Consider the following 23172-nt stretch of genomic DNA (forward strand, 5'->3'; position numbering starts at 1 on the left):
TTTCAGCCTTCTTTGTTTAATAGTAAAATGAATCGGATTGTTTTAGAATTTCTCATAATATCTTGTAACGACAAGTGCCAATTCTTACAGCGTCTACAAGAAATATTCAGACAATAGTTTATCATTGTTTATAAACTTATAGACATCAGATTATACTGATTATAAATTGAAACAGAAGCATGCTTAAGTGCGGAACATTTCAATTTATCGTATCAGTATCGAGGATCACTTTGTATCACTTCCTTAAACATTTGGTATAAATAAAACAGCAGTATTAAATGGGTAGTTATCAGTGAGGTGTATGTCTTTTTAAACGTATGTTCTGACATTGTTTTTTACGGATGATGAGCTGAGGGCGTAACGGCAAATAAGGTAATCTATTTTATACATAGGTCAATTTTAACTATAAATTCTCTAAATACCAGAAGGTATAATAAGCGGCATTTCCTTTTTAAATTATCAAGTATTTTCAGACTTTAAACTGTCGTCTTTATAAACTGTTATTCTTAGCAATAAAGTTTATTATTGAAATTTAAAACCTTAAACTTAAACGTTACAGAATGATTGATATTTATATGCATTATGTCAAAAGCATTATATAACAAATTTCTTTATTAATTAATGGAGAGGTGTTTATTTTTTATGGAGAGGTCGGGCGTGACGGGTCGGGTCTAGTATGAAATTGAATGGAAAATAGTTTTAAGATTAGGTTACTGTTTATTTTATTTATGACTAATACTATAATAAATATAATTATACTGTGAAAATGTATGCTGTTTACACGATTTATGCACAACTAAGAATTTTAAACTTCTGACTGTTCAAGAGTTGTGTCTAGATATATTCCTGCATTTGTTTGTTCTATTCACATAGTTTTATGTTACTTTGAATATTTATCTAAGTGTAAAGTACTAAGTATTTATACAGTTAAAATAAGTTTTATGAAAGAACCTATTGGCGTCTTGATCCTATAGAAATAGCAAAAACTGTGTGTTATAAATTCGATATGTTCCATTGCAAACATTTGCTGCCTATGGGACTGCGTTGGGGGCTCGTTGCTATTGTCTTTTTTGTTTTTGTTGTGGTTGTTGTTTGTTTGTTGTTTTTTTTAAGTTTTCTTTGGTTTGTAGTTTAAAAGGCTCAAGTTTTCCAAGCCGAATGAATTATATGTATTGTGTCTTCTAGCCTTCTATGTATTATTGTAATTACCTCCCTTTTAGTTGAAAACATTTTTTTAAAAAGCTGTATAGTTTATTGCAATATGTATTTTAAAATTTCTGTTTAATAGCTATCAAGATATTTCAACTATTTGATAAGGCAAGTTTATTAATTTATTTTAATCTATCTGGGATGCGAACACAAGAGAAACTAAAAGGTAGGGTATTTAAGGAAAGTAACGTGTATTTCTTTTGAATGTTTCTTTAGACATCCACATTTTACGGTCGTTTAAACCTGCCAGTTATTGTCACATATGTAGCAAGTGCTCTGTGAATACGAATACAGATGAACTTACCTTAGTGGTTATTTATATCTGTCACTTGCCTTAAGGTATTAGGACCCTAATAGTAATGTTTAAAAAATGGCATTTGCTCGGTATATTCTTACAGTTGATAGTGCTTTGCACTTTGTTGCAAATTTTTAAAAACTTTTACCGTTCCGTTTTTTTTTTTCATAAATTTTGTGTAATTTATGGTATTTCCTCAAGCTCAAGTAAGACAAATTTCAAAGTGTCGGCCTTTAAACAAAACGTTTGCAGAGAATTCATTATACCATTATTTTTTTATGAAAGAAACATCAAACTATTGGTAAACAATTATAAAACTTAAAATAAAACTGTCAATATAAATTTTTCTAGGGTGCCTCAAGTAAACGGATTTAATGAGACAGAATTCTAACTCCAACATTGAAAAATTAAGGTCAAATCTTGCAGGTCAGTTTTGAATTTTGCTCACTTCATTCAAAAATAACCTTAGGGCAGAAGTAAAGCCTACCTACATTTCTTCCACAATATGTAATCTAAAGAATGAAGGCAAAATAGAGAACTTTTACCGCATGTAACTCAGTATTTTTAAATATGTCCAACTATACCCCTTCTGTTTCAGAGGTAAATTCACTTTGAACAGCAAGAAATCGCTTATCAAATGAATTTTTTCCTCTTATTTACAATAAACCAATAACAAGTCTTGGAAGAAGTACAAACTTACTAGAAAAAAAAGGAAAATAAGGCGGAAAAAATTTCGTCCCAGTGGGTCTTGAACCTACGCCCCCCTGAAAATTGCAGTCAAAGTAGGTTTATGGCAGGAATTGAATGCTCTTCAAAAAGGAGGTACTCTATTATGGGCCTAACACCTTAAGCAGTCAGTCAAAAATAATGTAAATAATGATCAGACGTTGAAGTTATGACCAATAAGTTACATAAAAAATCCCGGCAGTCTGCTAATATGCCATTCACTAGTATCACGGGAGGGGATCCAACATATGTATTCCCAAATGGGCACCGCTTAAAATCATATATTATGCTTCCGGTAGTACATATGTGGTAAACATTTCGCAGAAAAATACGTGACATTTTTATTTGTGAAATATTGTGAAAATGACATTGTTTTGCCAAAAAATCGCGATGCAGTGCAACCGAGTATACATTACCTAGCATGTAAGTGCATTTACCTTACCTGTATTTGTAGAAATGACAGAGAAAAACGTATCCTCCGTGAAGCGGTATAACTGAAAAATAGCAACATTTTTATCAACAGGTGGAAATATGTTGTTTAGTTGCCCTGCGCCTGCTTAATTTTGCCCTCGCAACCTTCCGTATGCTAAACCCCATCCAGAAGAAAAAATATTTGGCGATCACTTTGCTAGAAAAATATTGGGCTACATATGTTGTGCATGGGCTACATATGTGGTACATTAGATATTTTAGAACTCCACAGATCTTGAGCTTAAATGGTACCTGAATAAAGAAACGAACAGGAAATACGTGCCAAGTATATGTCACATCAGTCCAAAAATTATATACATTTGTATGAAAGGGATAACTTATAAACGAGCACAGCTTTAAGCTTATATTAGATGTTGTAGAACATTTCCACTAAGGAGTCAACGCATCTCTCCTAAATCCGAAGGCGTTAATGTGTTGCTTATGTGTGATGACCTGTAAATGTCGGAAATATGCATGTATAGTTTCACACATAAACCCCTTCAGGTTTAGGAGGGATGCGTTGACTCCTTAGTGGAAATGTTCTACAGCATCATATGTAAGCTTAAAGCTGTGCTCGTTTCTAATATGTTATCCCTTTAATATACATGTATATAATTTTTGGAATAATGTGACATTATACTTGGCACATATTTCCCGCAGTTCGTTTCTTTATCCAGATACCATTTAAGCTTAAGATCTGTGGAGTTCTAAAAAGTCTAATGCACCACATATGTAGCCCATGCACAACATATGTATCCCATTCGGTTTTTCGCCCAAAAACATTTTTCTAGCAAAGTGAACACCATAATTTTCTTTATGGAGGGTTTCGAGGGCAAATTTAAGCAGGCGCAGGGCAATTACAACATATTTCCATCTGTTGATAAAAATGTTGCTAATTTTCAGTCATACCGCTTCACGGAGGATACGTTTTTCTCTGTCATTTCTACAAATACAGGTAAGGTAAATGCACTTACGTGCTAGTTAATGAATACTCGGTTGCACTGCATCGCGATTGTTTGACAAAACAATGTCATTTCCGTAAAATTCAATCACAAATAAAAAACTCACCTGTTTTTCTGCGAAATTTTTACCACATATGTACTACCGGAAGCACAACATATGAATTTAAGCGGTGCCCATTTGGGAATACATATGTTGGATCCCCTCCCGTGAGTATTTTAGTTAGTAATGTTACAGCGGTCACTTCACCTAACTAGTCCAGTGTTTATTAATCATTGCACAAAGTGTTCCGCAAAATATTGGTTTTAAAATTCTATTTCTTTGATGTTTTATAATTGCATTGATATTATTATACTAGTAAGTGTGTGTCAGTGTAAATCATATATTAAGAGTTGTAACATGTCATTAAAAAACGATTTTCAATTGTATAACAATATGTGTTATTTTAGAATGTCACCACTGCTGTTGCAAACTGTGGTCTTGCTGGCTCAAGTTGTGACCATTGGTATGTATCTAGGTGTTTTTGTTAGTACTTAACAATATTGCACTGTACTGGTGAATGCAATATAGCGAACAATGGAAATTGAAATTTCAAACATGATTGATAGTTTGATGTCTTTATTTTGGTAATTTTCATTGATGTAAATTTTAAAGTATGCTTGGAATAACCTTAAAACGAACTGTAGTTGATTATTAAATATCATTTATTTTTTGACTATGTAATTAAAATAATGCCTTCGCAACGACGTATTTAGATGTCAAATCATAAACACTTCTGTTGTTACACGTCGCACATAATGTTTCAAGCAACCAACAAGTTATAATTTTATTTATTATCAGAAATGTGCAAAGCAAATACGTATCCACATTGTCACAGTTGGCATGCATGCTCAAAGCCATGCGGCGGAGGAACACGTAAACGAATGTGTGAATCGTGTGTTTTATATCAAGACAAATGGTTCTATGAAGACTGCAATGAGTTCTGCCGCTACGGTCATAGATATTATTCCGGGAGATGTCATTGTCCGTCATGGAGATATGGTGAATGCTGTGAACGTAAGATACTTTAGTTACATCTAACCGATTCTAGACACTTCTTACGATCATGTTAATTTTATATAAGTCTATTTGTAACTCGGGAGACACATGTTCTCTAATGTCCATAAAGTTATTACCGATATTGTGATCATAGTGAATAAGCACGGGGCGTTTTCAGTCATAGTTTTCTAATTTCCTCTAAACTCTAAAACACAATCTACATATAAATCTTTTGGGAATACATATGTTTCAGATTGCAGGCATATCAATATACAGCACTGCATACCTGGCCAACAAACGTGTGGGGGCTCTCCTGACAATATTAAATGTACGAAGTGTTACGATCCTTACTACCCAGCAGGTTATGGAAATGGCTGCAGAGGTATACATACCTACTAATCGATTTGACTTTTTTAACTATTCCATTCATACATTCATATATTTGCTTCATTAGTTTTACAAACATAGTTGAAAGCATTTTGAAATTAAATTAATGTACATTGCATAATGTCATATTTCAGTGAACTGAGTTGAACTGTTGTAGTATGTGTTTGGACATTTTTTTAAATTTCAAATAAGTGTAAAATTTAAAGTCTGCGTTGGATGCATTTAAAGTGAAAGTGATGAGTTCAAACTTCAGACGACCTGTGTTGAATCAGCTGGTGTTCTAACACCCTCAACAATGTGCGCTTAAAAATGCAATCTCTGACTAAGAGCTCGTATCTCCAATGGTGCTCAATCATTTTGGTTAATGTATTTCGAGATCTGGGAAGGCATGAGTGGTGTTAGATGTTAAACAATTCATGTTTGGACGTTTATGCAACATTTAGTGGTTACATTCTGCCTATACGTTCCATTGAAAGTTATACATATGGCCATATATGTATTCATGGCACTTTCTCGAGTAGCTAACCAGTCGACCAATGTTTGTAAATTGGCAGCACAGAATAAGTATACTAATACAATTCAGCTGCAATTATTATCCTATGAACGGCAATATTGTATGCAATATTTTGCACGTAAACACCATGCTTTATTTTTTTCTTGCGATGTCGTATGAGTATCTAGGACAAGAAAACATACTATTGATCACGAATAGCGCTGCCAAAGGGAGAATGCAGACGCAAGTACTGCTTGCGCCTGGAACTTCCATTCATAACGTTGTACGTCAGTTAAATTGTTATAGGAAAACAATTTTCCTTCTCTATGTACAAATTCGACAAACTTGAGAAATTCTGACAGGCGCATGCCAGGTATACCAAGGGTAACATTGACTAGGCAATACGGTCACATACACATTTACGCCAAATTTTAAAAACGGCATTCAACCGTTTGCAAGCCTATAGAGTTTCGATTACGCTCAGGAGACCGTATGTTAGAAGTATCCTAAACAGACGTAAACGCATGTTACGTCTGTGTTGGACAAGGCGTCATATACGTTGGACACGTTTACTATTGGCAATAGTAATTTTTGCAGGCGATAGGATTCTTGTTTATCGTAGAATTGGTGTTGGTTGCTAATAGACTAGTTTTCAGCGGAAATTTGAATGCTCAGCATAATCTGAATGAGTTATTGTTTCCTGTAGCAGTTCCATTTCTTAAACAGCACCCTGGAACTCTTAGGCACGATAACGCCAGGCTCCATGTAGCTGCCAAATAGAGAGGGTGGGGGGCGGGGGAAGACTTTCATGTTTTGCCATAGCCCGCTTATCCCCGGATTGTACTATAGTGCATATTTGGGATCTTTTGTGGAGGAAAGTCTGAAAGAGAATTGAACAACCTGTCGCCGTTTTTCAACAGTATTTCAGTCATGTAACGGCGGGAAATTAACCTAACCAGTGTTCCTGAATTCTGTACCAGTACAAACCTGTTCTCCGCAAGTAACTGCCAACTTCCCCATATAAATTATCAGAGGTGGAGGACGAATGATTTCAGACCCAATGTCTTTTATCAAATCGTCACGGAGAACATACGCCCCGCCCGGGATCGAACTCACGACCCCGCAATCCGTAGACCAACGCTCTACCTACTGAGCTAAGCGGATGGGCTTTTGAATCATTAGGTCATGTTGCATAAGGTCACAAGTTTCAAACATTCGCAAAGGGCTAACTAATGTTTTGGTCAGTTAATATTATACTATAATTTAGTAAATTTTAAATGATTTTTCTAAAACAGTAGATTGTGCCACTAACCAAATAGCTCTATTTCTAATAAAATATTTTGAATACATTTTTACGATTAGGAACATATTAATATTCTTGTAGTGATCGTTTGTTGTTACAAGAATCGAATCATGTATGAACGTCTTTTTTTTCTGATTGAATTGTACGATATGCACTTCAAAAGATACGAATAATGATCGATTTGTTGATTTGCTATTCTAAGTAGCTTTTAAGGAAGTCACTTAAGGTATATTTTGAAGTTTCTGACATTAGATAATCTAAACACTTTAAGCAATCAAGCAATCGAAGACATGGGGTTCGTTTTATCTCTTATCTCACTTTAGAGCTGAGTACTTGATGTTGACACTGTAAAATCGTGATCAACAGCTGCCGTCAGAATTTAATACTGAAAGAATTTCAATTAGTTTGCAATGAAAGTTTAAACGTGTATAATTATATTTAAGTATGAAAACTCGTATGTCAACGTTTTCTTCTTTGCCATTGTGCATTACTATTTGAATAAGCTTTTTATATCTCAATACAGTTCGAAAGAACTTAAGAATGTAAATATGTGCACGAAACCTTCAGTTGATACTTAAACTTTGCATATTTATGACAAACTTGTGTTGTTTTAAATTGATGTATACTAATGCAACACAAACATAACTCTAAATTACTACTATTTTCGGCTCAAATTTTCTAAGAGTATTCCATTGTATGTATCTCATACTTGACAAAACAATTATTGTGAAGAAATTATTATTATCATTATCATTATTATTATTATTATTATTATACCAGACTTATATAGCACTTTTTTCATACAAAATATGTGCGTTCAAAAGTGCTTTACAAAAACGTATAGAACACATACATACATACACATACATGTAAATATATTGGTAAAAGATTAAAAGGAATAGTAATTAAAACAAGATCATCCATAAATTATGTTCAACGTTAAATTGCATTACGCGGGCAATCCCCTTCTGAACACGAAACAAACCTGTCATGGTTTGATTGTTTTGGGTTTAACTCCATTTACAACAGTATTTCAGATTTTGTTATATTATGTAACATGTGTGAAAGAGATGCGTTTTCAAAGATTTCTTAAATGCGGACAGCGAGCTTGACTCTCTGATGCTTGCTGGAAGGGTATCATGCTTGAAACTTCTGTCACCATACTTTACTGTTCGACTCCTCGTTACGACCAAAGACAGCGGGCCATTTTCCGACCTTAAATCTCTTTGAGGCTTGTACATGTCCAGCACATCGACAATGTACTTGATTCATTGTGTATGGCTTTGTATGTAAGTGTTAAGATTTTGTGTGTTGTGATCGTATCGTGGAGTCTTGATTATGATGCGGGCCGCTGTGTTTTGTACACATTGAAGTTTTTGCAGTGTGTCTTTGAAGATTCCATACAGTAATCTACTTTCGATGTAACCAGGGAGTTCACAAGAGACTTTGTAGCATCCGCTATGATGAACTGCCTGATGTGGCCTATTTGCCGAAGTTGTGCATAACTAGCTCTACAAACAGAGTTAACATGCTGTGTCATGACCATATTTGAATCCATTCTGGCACCGAGAAACTTTACATAAATTGATGGTTTAGTCTGAGAGGGTCCTACTTTCACGCAGAGATCTTTGGGTATTTTTGTGTGATTTGTTTGATTTGTGTGAAACAAAATGACCTCAGTTTTGTCAGATTTGAGCTTCAGCATGTTCTGAAGCATCCAAGAGAATTTGTCATTGAGACAGATTTCAATTCGAGATAGGGCTTCATGTTGGTAGGAAATATTTTTTGGCTTAAACGACAAGTAAAGTTGCGAGTCATCGGCATAAAAGTGGTGAATCAGTCCATAGCCAGAGATCTACTTTCAGGATTATATTTACTTCACAACAGCGGGTGTTAAGTACTGTGTGGCGGTGTAACGTTGTAAACTGACCCCCATAGAATAATGACCCCTTTCTATAAAATACTGACGCCCCCTATTAAATAATAACCCCCCCCCCCCCCCATTTTATCTATAGAATATTGACCACCACCTAACCTATTACTAACATACTCTTTATCAGTTCAAGCCACTGTCGTATTTCTATTGCTTATATTTGTTGTTGTTGTTTCTGCTGCTGCGTCTACAGCTGACACAACAGCAGTATATCTTAGAGGCCCCGCTAAGAAATAAACGTACATCTATTGAAAAATGAAATTTAAAAGGGTTTCTATTTGAATTATCATTGTTGTACATAAAGAGAAGTATTACAATAATAGAAGATATACCTAAGTCGTTTTAAGGTTACTGCAGAAATAGAGAGAGCCGATATTTAGGCTGGAGGATAATTTGGTTTTCTTTACAAACAGTGTATTATCATCGTTTATTAGTCATCTGAAATGATTCTGGTCATGTTTTCTTGATTGAAATTGAAATCATCCTTTAGAAATAAAGCAAAAACCTCACCATACAAACTTTGGCGAGAGATTTGGCCTACAGAAAATGATTCAAACCACTTGTCACTTACAGTGATTTTGCTTAAGTATTTGGTTGGAGTTGCCGAGTGGTTAAGGTCGTTGACTCCTAATCCAGCGGCCCGGGTTCGATTCCCGGGCGGGGAAGCTGGAAATTATGAAACACATGTTTCCCACTCAACTAGAGGAGTTCTGGTAAGCAACCCAGCGTTACTGGATTGAAACCCAGGCATCCTCGCCGCCTGAAAACTAGCCAATTCTGGCTATCTAAAAGAGGGCGTTAAACTGAATATGAATAATATGGATATAAACAAATTTATAAAATAGAAAATAGGGGTCTTATTGTAAATTTTTTCACAAACAGCAATTACATTAAGATTTTGTAATTTTGAAACTGATGCACGCGATGCAAATATATGCTTCTACCGCATTTTGTGAAATATTTCACGGAAAGAGCCCCTTTTTTATTTCATAAATTAGTTCGGAATTTTCATAGCAAAACAGACTGCGTAAGTCGTTAGTAAATTGAATCTTTTTCCGTCGACCAAATCGTCCACCGAAGCTCGTATGGTGTTACCCGAAGATCAAAAGAATCGCGCATTTTTTAGAACATTTAACGCCCATCATAGTGACATGTTATGAAATTTACGATTGACAACACTGACTTATATCATTTTGTTTCACTTGTCAAGAGCATCCGAATGTTGTTTTTCTAAATTAATCCAGCGAAAACAATAAGCCATTTTTACTCCAGATACTTCAATATTTCATTAATTGTACGAAACAGCCCTTTGCTAAACAAAAAAAGGAATATAAAAGACCTGAATCGTACAAAATGAAGGAGAGGTACGTGTCCTTGTATATGAATACCAAATATCAGGGCAATACAGTATCTTTACTTTTTCGACCATTATTACGTCGACCGACGTCAAAGAAGACTGGCAAGCCAACTTAATTCACTCTATTCTTCGAATTGCGGTGGCATAACAACGCATCTAAAAAAACAGCTATCCCGGTTGAGGCCGAATTACGCATCCTCTTTTAAATACATGTACTTACCACTTTTGTGAGCCTCGGTGGCGCAATGGTAGCGCGCTTGCTTGTTAAAGCGGATAGGTCTCCCCAAAGGGATAATTTTTCGCCGTATCAAACCTTCGCCAATAGAAACAGATGGCCTAATGGAAGGGGGATACATAAAGGAATCCTTTTGCAACTTGGAACCCCTGCAACTTTCAAAGTACACGGTAGAACAGACTTAGAACATAGATCACGAAACTCCTGCTTTAAAAGGTGCATGACTTTAGTTTAGAACATGTTTTAGATCTTAATCTTTTTGTTACCTATAAAAGTTTCATGCTTGAAGTATTTCAATAGGCTTAAGTTTTATTTTCCCAAGATTTTTCCAAGATTCTTTAACAGTACCTTTAATTTAGTACCTTTTATAGCCTCGTAACTTTGTGACATCGCATTATATGCAAGGTATAACGTATAATTATGTTACGCATACATGTGAATAATTATTAATTTACCTTCTGTACAATGTAGTGTAAGCCTTCTGGAACTTATAATAATGGTGATTTTGTCCGAAATTTTAGAGGAAACATCATTTTGTTATTGCATCCTACATGTTGCACTTATTTCGTAATAGCATGGGCTCGCGGGCTTATTACGAAAAACTGCTGTAGACGGTAAAATAGTACAAGATTGTAAAAAGGCAATTTATATGTGGAAAAGCACAATGTTTTATGCTACCCCTGAAAGTGATGTCAAATACCCTTAACCTTCATTATGTCACCTATCCATATATACACTACAATATATACCTTAAAATGACGCCGGAAATCATTGGTATATGAGAAGTAGACTCCGGATGTGTTTTATTTACCTAGTGACGTTCCAAACGTCGTTGAAAATTATTACAAAGTTTTCAATATTGTATAATAGAAATATTCCTTCTGGTTGGGTGTTTGTATTTCAACTTTAGTAAGTAGAGTAATAAATATTATATGTTATATTTTTACGCATGCGATTTATTAAAGTGTATGTTTAAAATCAGAACAGGAAACTTTAATATGCAGTTGAATGACACTATATCCGCCATGATGAAAGACACTCCAATGCAATAGTTTGATTAATATCGAATGATCGATCAATCCTATAATGAATGAATAATGAATGAGGAGTTGCGGTCACAAAAAATTGCACTGTATTATATATATATGAAAGAAAAAAGTAACAAAGGGCCATAACTCCCGAACAAGTGGAGCAAATCCAAAATTGTTTTCTTCCTGCACAACTAAGCATCAGTAGTAGTAATCCCTGAAAGTCTGAATCAATTCCGTCCAATAACGAATGAGGAGTTGCACGCACGGACGCATGCATGGACCACGAACGAACGGGTGCCATTACCATATTCTCCTCCGATGCTATCGGGATAATTATGTTGTAAGTGAACCTTAGATGGTTAGGGTTAGGGTTTGGGTTAGGGGTCGATATTCTATAGGGGTCACAATTCTATATGAGGGTCATTTTTCTACGTGTGAGGGAGTCATAATATTATGACCCCCCGGTCATAATATTATGACCGGGGAGTCACTATTCTATATAAAATAATGACCGGGGGGGTCATTATTCTATGGGAGTCAGTTTACATCGTTACACCGGCCGTAAAATGTCGCCCGACTTCATCTCAGTGTTGTTATATTTTCTGGTCCTTCGGGATCATTGATTTTAACTCATTTAGATTTGAAAATTAAATACTGCTTAAGCCGGGTGCTAGGCGGGGGGGGGGGGTGGGGGGCGTGGGCAGTGTTGCATTTTCCATTACTGCTCATGAGCAGACTCAATTAAACCGAGTCTGCAATTTTCACTGATTGCATTGTTCCCGGTGCTCCCGAGGGATCTACTTTTCGGATTATATTTCTGCAGATTGAACCACCGGGTTTTGTGTACATGATGTAGGTTTTCGGTCCTAGGACAGATCCTTGTTGTACACTGTATTTCATGTGGACTGGAGTAGACAGTTCGCCCTTCACTGAGACTGTTTGGTAGCGGTCATTCAGATAAGAAGTCATCCACTGTAGTGGTTTTCCAATGATCCAGAAGTCCTTTTCCAGGCGTTTTAGTAACGTTTCATGGTTGATAGTATCAAACGCAGCTAATAAGTCAAGCATTACCAAAATTGTGATTTTGTTTTGATCGAGGATTGAAGAATGTCATTTTGAAATTTGAGAAGTGCAGTTTCTGTCGAGTGATGCTTTCTGTATGCAGACTGGTGCTGTTCATGTAGGTTCTTCGAAGTCAGGTGGCACTCAATGCGTTTATCTACTACTTTTTCCAGTACTTTTGAGACAAAAGGTAGGTATGATACAGGCCTGTAGTTCTTTAGTTCATTGGAATCAAGGTCTGTTTTTTTTTTCAAAAGAGGTCTAACGTGAGACTTTTTGAATTCTTTTGGAACACACGCGGTTTCCAGTGATGTGTTGATAATTTTTGTCAAAGCTGGAAGGAGCTCGTCAAGGCATGTCTTTAAAAGCCAAGTTGGTATTGGGTCTAATTCACAGGACCAACACGCAGATGCCTGAATAATATTCTTCACTTCTTCTGGTGTGGCTGGAGTAAAACTGTTTAGGCAGTCCTCCATTGGTGGTTGTGTTTCAGTGTCGTCAGAAATGTCAGATACAAAACAGGATGCTATGTCTGTCCGTATTTTGTCTATTTTGTTTTGAAAAAGTCACTAAAGTTTTTGGTAAAGTGATGTGATTTGTAGCACCTAACAGATGCTTTGGGATTTTGAAAAGACTCTTTGAATTTTTTTGGCTAGATTCTACCTTACCCGAGTAGAAATGTATTTTTGCCTTTTTTAGTGACCTATATACTGTTGCATATTGTTGTCTGTAAAACTGGTGGTGTATTGTCAGTCTTGATTTGTGTCATTTCTGTTCCAACTTGCGCCTTAAATGTTTAGCATTATGAAGTTCTTGTGTATACCAGGGACAGGTTGGTCTTTGAAAAATAACTTTTGTGCGCAATGGTACATGCTTATCAATGATTGATGTATGTTTACCTATTATCTCTTGTGTGTATGTGTTAACTAACTCATCAGCAACTGTCATTTGCATGATCGCTTTCAAGGACTCTGAGTTCAGAAGATCCCCTTTGAATGAGTCGACATCAATTTCCTTAAGTTTTCGAAAGGAAATAGTTTTTCTCACTGGTGGAGGTTTGGCAGCCTCTGCTTTGAAAGTCACTGAAAAATGATCGCGAGCGACCTTACCGCTGTTGTCAAACAGACCTGGATCGATCAGTGACTTCAATGTTTGACACGATGTTATCGTTATCTCTTGTAATAACAACATCCAGAATGTGTCTACCGACGTAAGTAGCTTTATTAACATGCTGTCTCCTTCCGTATGCATCAAAAATACTTACAAAGTTGGCTGTGTGTCTGTCAGTCGGAATGTAAAAATGAAGGTTTAAGTCTCCTACAATGATGATTTGTTTGTCATTTTGCAAATCTAGATAGGAAATTTGGCCGTTCATTCTCTAGAAAGTCTCCTATTTAAAGTCCATTTCCCCGGGATGGTGGTGGTCCATAAACTGCCACTAGACGCAGAATGTATTTTTCATGCTCAAATTGCAGTCCATGTATTCGAAAATTGAGAAATCTTCGTCTCGTGTTGATGCCAGAAGGCGGACATCTATAGAAGTTCTATGTATGATTGCTACGCCACCGACACGGCAATACGGATAAGAACTCGACATAATCCATGTCTACATCTTTTAAAGTTGAAATGTATTTATGACCATAAGTCAATGGGCAAAACGATTTTCATAATTATTGACAGTAAAACAAACTCTAAATTATTTTCACGCACGTATACTTTCAGAATTAAACATCAGAAATGAAATTACATGCAACAGGTTTCTGTTTTTTTTTCCTAAACGTCAAAAAGTGTTGTGTTTGTAAAGCGGTTTAAGCTGTATGAGGAAGTTAATATAAGTGTTTTCTAACCGTTTTTCATTGATCTTGATTTAAGAATGTCCGAAGATAAGCCATTGTATTTCTCGACATTGTACGACTCCATCCAACAATAAGTGCTTGATTTGTGAAGACAACAATGTGTTCTTTAAGAAGACTACAGCAGACACCAAGTGTGACCGTATGTATTCACCTTGTATTAATTAACAAGTTTTGTTTTAAATGATTTTAATGTCCAATACATGTCTCAATCCCAAGTTTGCGAGTTTTCTAAAAACCTCTTCCACTTTTTGTTAAATTGTAAGTTTGTGTCTTTTAAACGACCAAATAATTTCTGCTACCAATTTAGGAATGTGCTCCTTCAACAACCATTACTGTTGGCCTGGAAGTTGTGGACAAAGCTTAACAAAGAATTGCAACTGCGCCAAAGGATTCAAACAAAAAGCTACAGGAAACGAAACAACGTGTCAACCTTCGCAGCTGCCTGTGATTGAAACGTGTGACACTGTGGTAGTTGGGCCAAATGGCGAAAAGAGAAGAGCAATGAGTAGCAGCACATTTACTGCCTGTAAATATCTAGCTGATATGTATGGGAACTATCAACCAGCTTCTGTTACGACGGAAATGATGTCAACGTTCTTCATCGACGTGTCGAATGAGTCACGGCCTGCATTCATTCATGAGGAAAGGTTCGGTGTCACAGATACGAATGTCAATATTGACAAAAAGCTTGTAAATGGTAAATCACTTCGTTTATGTACCTTGCAAAGATAATTATTTTTATATCTTAGACGTGAAGTCTTTAAACATTAACTCGATGTTTTAAAAGGTATGATGTTTTTGCTGTTATGAACGGTATTTCAGCTGTGACATCAAAGTCAAACATTTACACTTCCTAATTCACACTTCATACTTTATATTTTACCCTTGGTAGCAAACACTTCATAAAAGTCAGATCAGATCAAACCCATTTGAATTGGCAAGCGTGCATAGATAAGTTAATACATGTAAATACACGAAGTTAAGTTGGTGCGTTGTATTTAGTGGTTGTAGTTTGCTAAATGATTATTGCGATGCCATAATGAGAAATCGGTGAGCACCGGTTACAATCATTAAGTTGCAAAATGTTAATATATTATAGCCGAAACAGGTGTAACCACAAGTTTTAAATAATGTACGCTCCTTAGCATTATCATAAACCTTTTAGACAATATCATTGCACATGTCAATCTTAATTGACATGATACAGCTGCAAGTTTTCCACATTTGCATAATGTCTTTCCTAGTAATGGCACAATTTATAGCCACTCCCTACCCCGTAGCTGCATTTGCAAAAGAGGGCATCAACCCTTTCGTTTGAAGAAGCAGAAAAAAAAAGCATTAAAAACTTCCAATTTAATCAAACAAATTTTACACGAGTCTGAAAAGGTGTAACATTCGAATAGTATCAATGGAATATAAGATTCTTTCACTGACTGTAGGTACAAATAGGAATTTCCTGCCTCGAGGGAAACTGTTTAGGCGGTAACGAGGCTCCTGCCAGTTACCCGAGAGCCGGATATTCCCATCTGCACCTATAACCAGTGACAGAATCTTTTTCTTGCATACCGATTTCAAACAACAACAATAAGAATAATAATAATAATAAAATCAATCGAACGGCTTTCTTTTTCTTATTTCATATGGCAGCACATTTAAATAAAGCGTGGGAAACCAACGTCCGTAAACAGGAAAGACGTCATGACGTTTCAAAGACAAAGAACAATGTTTAGTTCCGGTTTTGTTTTATCAGTTGCAGCGTAACGATATGAATTTTGCTTTTTTTTCTATTTTAATAAAACATAAATTACTTCATAAATCTTCTACATATATATAGTTCGCAATACATCATTTACAGCACGAGCGTCATCTTACACCCCGGGATGCAAGATGGATTTTTCAAGCACCGGTAAATTACCGGAAGTCCCCGTCTGGTATGCAAGAAAAAGTAAACACAGTATATACTTTAGTATATCTCTTTCCATCTTGAAGATATTTTGCTGGCTGTCAAACCGCTCACTTGTATCGTCATGGATTTTGGGTTCTGTGAAGTACGAAATATCCATTAATGTAATATGAACTTTACACAGTGAACTTGATAATATAATGTTATTAATCAAGCAATTTCATATTGGCCTTGTTATTTGTCCAAGGGTTGTCGTATTGGCCCGAGGCCATAGGCCGAGGGCCAATACGACTGCCCGAGGACAAATAACTAGGCCAATATGAAATTGCTTGATTAATGATAATATTATTATTCAACTTTCAACTGTTGGCGGTAACAGTACAAGAACTCTGTGAGACCTTATTGCAGCTATGCGGAAACAGGCTGATTCGGACCGTGGCTGATTCGGACCATGGCTGATTCGGACCAAATGTTTTTGCTGATTCGGACCACATACTTTGAATAAAAGTAGATAATGACCATATATTTTGGCTGATTCAGACCACAAACTTTTATTTATCAGTCAATAATGACCATAAATGTTGAAAGGTTCAGCAGTTTTCAGAAAATAATGTTGATTACTATTTATTTTCTTTAGTGAGTTATCTTAGCATTTGAACTGTGATAAAAACTTCTTTAAAAGTCATTTCCTTTTAGGCTGCAGGCAACGAGACACAAAATTGTACACATATGTGTTGATCAAGATAATAGAACCAACCAAGCACAAATTATACACTCCCATGCCTCGTTTAATTCTTATCCGAAATTGTTTGCAGTTCACAACTGACACTCTTGTTCGCCAATTTATTCATCCACTTTCCAGCATTTGAATCGCTATTTATCATTGCACAAATAGTCCACACTATCAAAATGTCTGTTAAAGATAAGCCTCATCCTTTTAATTAATCTGAGTTTCCGTATTTCCACATTATTTTCATTGACAACTGCCAGAATTTCTGACAGGAAACACTTGCATTTTACACAATACCGAATAAGCGAAAGTATCGTTGCAGTCTATGAAGACGTACATCCCGCTCAATCATACTTGGTTATTACATGAACATGTAAGATGATTTTTTGTCAAAATGTGAAAAAAAATGTAATCTATAACTCTGATGTAAAACAAAATGGCGTCATTTAAAAATCTAACGGAAGTGACTTCTCCGTATTGGCCCTCTCTTTTGAACCAATCAAAATGCTTGAATTCCGTATTGGCCCTGTTTTTCTCGTATTGGCTCTGTTTTTCTCATATTGGCTTAGTTATGTTTTGTATTAGCTCTGTCTGTTTCATATGATGTTTGCAATTGATCTTATACAGTGTGTAATACTGTAAAGTTGAATAATAATATGTAGTATTAACATAAAATATGAACTCTGGAATGTACCCGGAAAGGATGAAATGTAAAGGTGGAAGTCTGAATATCTTGATTTGTTATTTTATAGTTATGGTTTATGGTTTAACGTTAAATCGACATAATTATTTCATACTACGACTTTTCCTGCTTTTGAATGAGTAAAACTAGTTGTATCTCCATGTTAATTAAATCAAAATGTTATTACTATTCCAGGTACAAACAAAAGGCTTACAACTCATCCTCAACTGACAGATACCAATCACAGTACTCAAGCAACTGATACATACTCATCTACAGGAAACTTTTCAGCCAACTACACATTGACTAACGGAGAAGCGTAATTATTCTTATGCTATTCATATTTTAATTAAAACAAAGAGTTGTTAATCGAATACTTTCTGATCATTTGATTTGTGTTTCTTCCGAAAGTCACATTGCATAGATTTACACTGGTGTCACACAATATCAGTTTTGAAATACAATGTGAGGGCTTCTGTATCCGAGTGGTCGCTTACTTCGAATCACTTGCCCTTTACCGCTGTGTGTTCAAATCCTCGCATGAGGAGTAGAAATCTTTTACATGATAAAGCCGTCACCTTGGTTACTGAAGATCGGTGGTTCTTCCAGGTACACAACCACGTCTGAAATAATGCCGCGAATGGCATCCGGAATCTTCTTTTATATCTGCCTTGAAAAGGGCAAACTTTCTACAGTTCCATCGATGTTTAACTTTGAAAATGATCATAAGTTAACTGTAACTTTTATAGTATGCTGCATTCTATTCGTAGGAAAATGTCACTGTTGATAATTTTGAAATTAGCTCGTGAAAAAGAAACATATAAGTCATGTTCTACATTTCGCTTGACATGTTGATGTGTATTAACTAATCATTTACGATTTAGATTTTTTTTAAAAAGTTTTTATATGTCAATGAATAATAATGGATATATAAGTTAATTTTAATTCTATTGGTAAGTTTCATTTCATAAGCGTGATCTTTATAACTTTACATGAGATAAAATGCCTTCAGTATTTAGATATATATTTAATGAACTTGCACCTAATTACTTTTTACCTTATCTGTGTTATAATGCTTGATACACATAAAAAGATGAAAAAAGGTTTGTCACAAGTATTCTATGTATTTAATTGCAAGAGTAGCAATGACTGTCAGACGAAAAGTAAATGTCATTAACGAATTTAAATATACATTGCATTTTCATACAAGGAGTTCATCATTTACTTTCATTATATAATAGGGCATGTCGCAAGCTTAGTACACTTCTCATGAAATGAGATATAGGTTTATTCGTTTTATTTGGAAAGATCACATCAACGTTTTCAAGCAAAGCAATGTGTTGTTGTTGTTTTTTTTGCAATCAGGTAATCTCATTTTGTAGTTACAAACAAATATCTGAAAATATTTAATAAGCATCTCCCTTCACTGTTATTATTTGAGTTACTAGTAAATCAATGGTTACTGCTTATAGTTGATGTCTTATATATCGATTCCTAAATCGTTTACATATAGATAATATCTTCCTTTCGAAAGACATTTCTCAAGAATCAAACTATCAATTATCAGGTTATCAGCACCAACTTCAAAGTCAAATCATAGTCTTTGCCTAATAGCGTAACTACATGTGCAATGTGATTCTATTTTATACATTTTATATTTTAGACAAAGAACAAACGTAGTGTGTATTAGGTTAACAATACTACACTCTAATTTATGTATAAATAAACCCTGTAAAAACATCTTGAGTCACTAAAAGGTTTCTTTAACGAATGGCTAGTACTAGACATAATAATATATTACGTTCCACATTCAATTCTAATTGTAGCTCTTCACACAATGTGATCTTGATAGAATCACTAGTATATAATTCTACCCACCAAAGGATTTATTGTGTTGACCTATGAAAAAGTAAAGATGACTGTACAAAATATAAATATTTGTATGGCTGTCATACATAAACGGCTTTTGCAATAAGAAACCATTTGTTCAAATGTGTAGTTATAATATATAGGTCAATAACGAAAAGATATCTTTAAATATTACTTTTAATTCTTCAGACACGATGAACTTCGTTCGTGAATGTTTTTATTTGATCTTAAGAGAAACCGTGGAAAGCGCCTTAAATTTAATGTCTGTTCTTAAAATCTAAATCTTAAAATGTACGAAACTTTAAGTACTAGCCGATACTGCCATCAGAAATTGCATTTCTCAAAGATTCTGATAGGACAGGTTAACTAAATTTAAAACAGTATTATTTTGTTTAGCCAGACAATACAATCTGACTAAAGTACATCTCCTATTACGCTACGCATAGGATCTGACAACGAGCTATTGATGGCCTCGTTCTGACAACCCTTCCGCTAGCCAATCAAAAGCTACCTTACAACATTCTGTAAGCTTTATAAAGCCTTGAGTTTCGATATCAACAAGTTTTATGTCGAAAGATTTCAGATAGCCGGTTAGCTCAGTCGGTAGGGCACTTGCGCTGTAAACGAGAGGTCCCAGGTTCGAGCCCTGGATTAATTAAAACTTTTTCTTACTCTTTGACGTTCGAACAAGTTGTCTGATTGGTTCAAACAAAAAAAGATTTGCGAAAATAAAAATAGCAATATTGGAAATCCAAAATATACAGAAGACGAATGTGAATGTGTCGTTTTCAGATCTTCGTTTAGAAGATCAAGTACTTCAGTCAGATTGCCAGACAATAGGAAATAAAGGAAACAAGTTTGCAGGTTAGAATATAGACGTGTAAATTAACGTAGCTGTATATATATGTAGCAGATACATATGTGTTATTGGCCTCTTATTAAATTCCGGCATACGTTGGTCATGTTTGACATTAATATTTACAAAGTAAAACACGATATTTCAGAGTATGTGTTGTTTTTGAAGCTTACGGAGGAGGATATTTGAAGAATGTTGATATCACTTCCATATCCCACACCATATCTGAACCCGTTCCCTACCAAAAAATTAAAACTTCAAGAGAACTATGCTACAGGTTTGACAACGCGAAACCCGTACATTGTCAAGCAATTAACATTTGCAATATTGAACCCGTCTCTATGCATAGTCGAGTGACACGTTCGTCAGTTACCACACTTACATTCAATGGCTGGGTGGACCCAATACCTGATGGCGGGAAGAATGTGCAAGCCTCTGGAATAGAGAGCTATCAAGTAACGATTAATGAGGTACTCGCTTCGAAAGGAAACTTAAAAGTAGATACGGCAGTAGTCTATACTAATAAAGTGAATAAAACTACATCGACCATGGAACTAAATTTAACATCGGATAAACCTAGATTGTACAGTATAACTCTTGAGGTCAAAGATGTTGCGGACAATGTTCGTCAGGCCAGGCGCTTTATGCTCTATGACAACACAAGTTTCATTGAAACTCGGCCTGATAAACATTACAGGGTGACATCCGCTTCTAGACAAACTAACTTTGATTGGCAAACTCATCATCATGATATTTGTATATCATGGAATGATTATTTTCTAAATCGTTTCTATTTGGAGAATGAACTCCTTAACCCCATAGAACCTGATCCATTTGGACTTATCAATGGAACTTACGAGCAAAATTCTGGCGTTCTCCCAGTTTCCGGTACACCAAATGTATATGGCATCATAAGATTCATGCTGTCTTGGAGCTTAGATGGAGGGAGCTTTTCAACTGAGACAGAAGTACCAAATTTTCTCAACCAGTCCCTATGCAGAGAATTTAAAGTGAGCGATGGCCAAACTTACATGCTGAAAATTCGTGCAGTGGATATTGCAAATAACACATATAGCGAAAACAGATCTGTCCATATCGACCAGTCCGTGCCGCATATTAATAATATATGGCTAACAAAGGATGGGTATCGAACATTATTTGTACACCACAAAACAGATTTATCAACCATGCAACTTCATTTTGAAACGCTGGATCCGCATAGTGGAATAAGGACTATAGAATGGACATTTGGAACTACAGATTTCGGACAGGACCTGTTGACTGGAGCTTTGGCTGTTGGAACGTTATCTCAGGTAAAGCTTTTTCTGTTCTGTCATTTCATTACGATTTTAAACATACTGAAACACATATGAGAGTGATATAATATTATGTAATCAAAATATTTGTTTTTGTTGTAGTCTACTTGTCCAAAGACATTACTCAACTGCTACTGCCCAGATGTTGGGAAGTGCGAAATTTTCAATTATACAGTTCCTCTGAATAAGCTTGTTGCAAATAATAAGGATGAAGGAAACCACAACCGGAATTACTTCTTCACCATCAAGGTTACTAACAATGCATTCTTGTCTAACATTGAGCACATTGATATTCTTGTTGACGAGTCTCCACCGGAACCAGGTGTTATCTATGAAGGTAGTTATACTTTATTCATATACATAACTGTAGTTTGGTTGTTAACTCAAGTGTCAGTATACGGTTGCCGTTTTAATGTTTTATTATTTTACATTACAGGGCCGGAGTTCAGCAAAGACATAGATTATATAAGCGAAGACTCCTTCATAGTACACTGGCATGGGTTTATTGACCATGAGAGCGGGATCAAAAGTTACAGAATTGGACTCGCCAATCGCTGTCTAGGACAGGCAGAACTTTACAACTTTTCTATCAACGCCGATATTGAATTTTATGCGGACGTTCTTTATAGCGAAACTTCTATAAGGATTCCTGCGAATTTCACAGGCAAACGTTTTGTTTCAATAATTGCACTGAATAATGCCATGGATCCTTCCAAGTGTGTGTGTTCAGATGGTGTTACAAGAGACACATCTCCACCAGAACCTAGAAATATCTCATTACAGCACTCTACATGGTCAGAAAGTATTGCTTGTTTTGCGGGAAATACTTGGCTTTTGCATTCTTCTGTTTCAAAGGTACTTCTCCATAATACATCAACTTGTTTTGATCTTTGCTCCCACTCGTTCCATGACGATTCGATAGTTTCTGCGTTCCTGGTTAGGGATGAGAAGATAGACAGCGATATTTCCGATTTCTTGTGTCAAACATTACCAAAATACAACAATAACACAGTTATATATTTACCTAACGATCACATTTATCTCAGCTGGGATGTAGATGAAACTATTAGCCAACTTGAAGACTTCTTTGTCGGCATTGGCTATGACCCGACCGAATGGAAATCACCACATATTGATGACTATAAATCTACAGCTAGGAAGAAGAATTTCAAACGTCGTCACGAAGGCATCGGATCAAATTCGTTGTTCTATATATTCTTAAAGATTGTTAACAAGGCCGGTCTAGAGAAAGTTACAACCCTTGGTCCAGTTTTGATAGACGAAACGCCCCCGTTAAAACGAGGTATACCAGAAGTCAATATTGTTGGAGAAAACGTTGTTATAGGCTGGGAAAACGACACATTTTATGATATGGAGCAGTTGGAACAAATCAAGTCGGTGTTTTTTCAATTTGGTAAATATTTTTGTTACGTCATACAGACAATTACCTTGTATTTTGA

General features: G+C 35.6%; 1 protein-coding gene across 1 annotated transcript in view; it reads left to right on the plus strand.

Annotated features, from left to right (window-relative positions):
• Positions 1-239: 239 nt before the first annotated feature.
• LOC123534121 (uncharacterized) overlaps positions 240-23172 on the plus strand; it is a 37157-nt gene continuing 14224 nt past the window's right edge. Inside the window, exons 1-10 of the mRNA XM_053520643.1 lie at positions 240-372; positions 4111-4166; positions 4502-4717; positions 4953-5081; positions 14373-14495; positions 14664-15053; positions 17867-17990; positions 20545-21709; positions 21815-22049; positions 22149-23126. Coding sequence (XP_053376618.1) covers positions 4112-4166; positions 4502-4717; positions 4953-5081; positions 14373-14495; positions 14664-15053; positions 17867-17990; positions 20545-21709; positions 21815-22049; positions 22149-23126 — 3415 coding nt within the window. The 5' untranslated portion in view covers positions 240-372; position 4111. The remainder of the gene's footprint in view (positions 373-4110; positions 4167-4501; positions 4718-4952; positions 5082-14372; positions 14496-14663; positions 15054-17866; positions 17991-20544; positions 21710-21814; positions 22050-22148; positions 23127-23172) is intronic.

The sequence above is a fragment of the Mercenaria mercenaria genome, chromosome 12 (genome assembly GCF_021730395.1).
Source record: "Mercenaria mercenaria strain notata chromosome 12, MADL_Memer_1, whole genome shotgun sequence".
Taxonomy (NCBI): domain Eukaryota; kingdom Metazoa; phylum Mollusca; class Bivalvia; order Venerida; family Veneridae; genus Mercenaria; species Mercenaria mercenaria.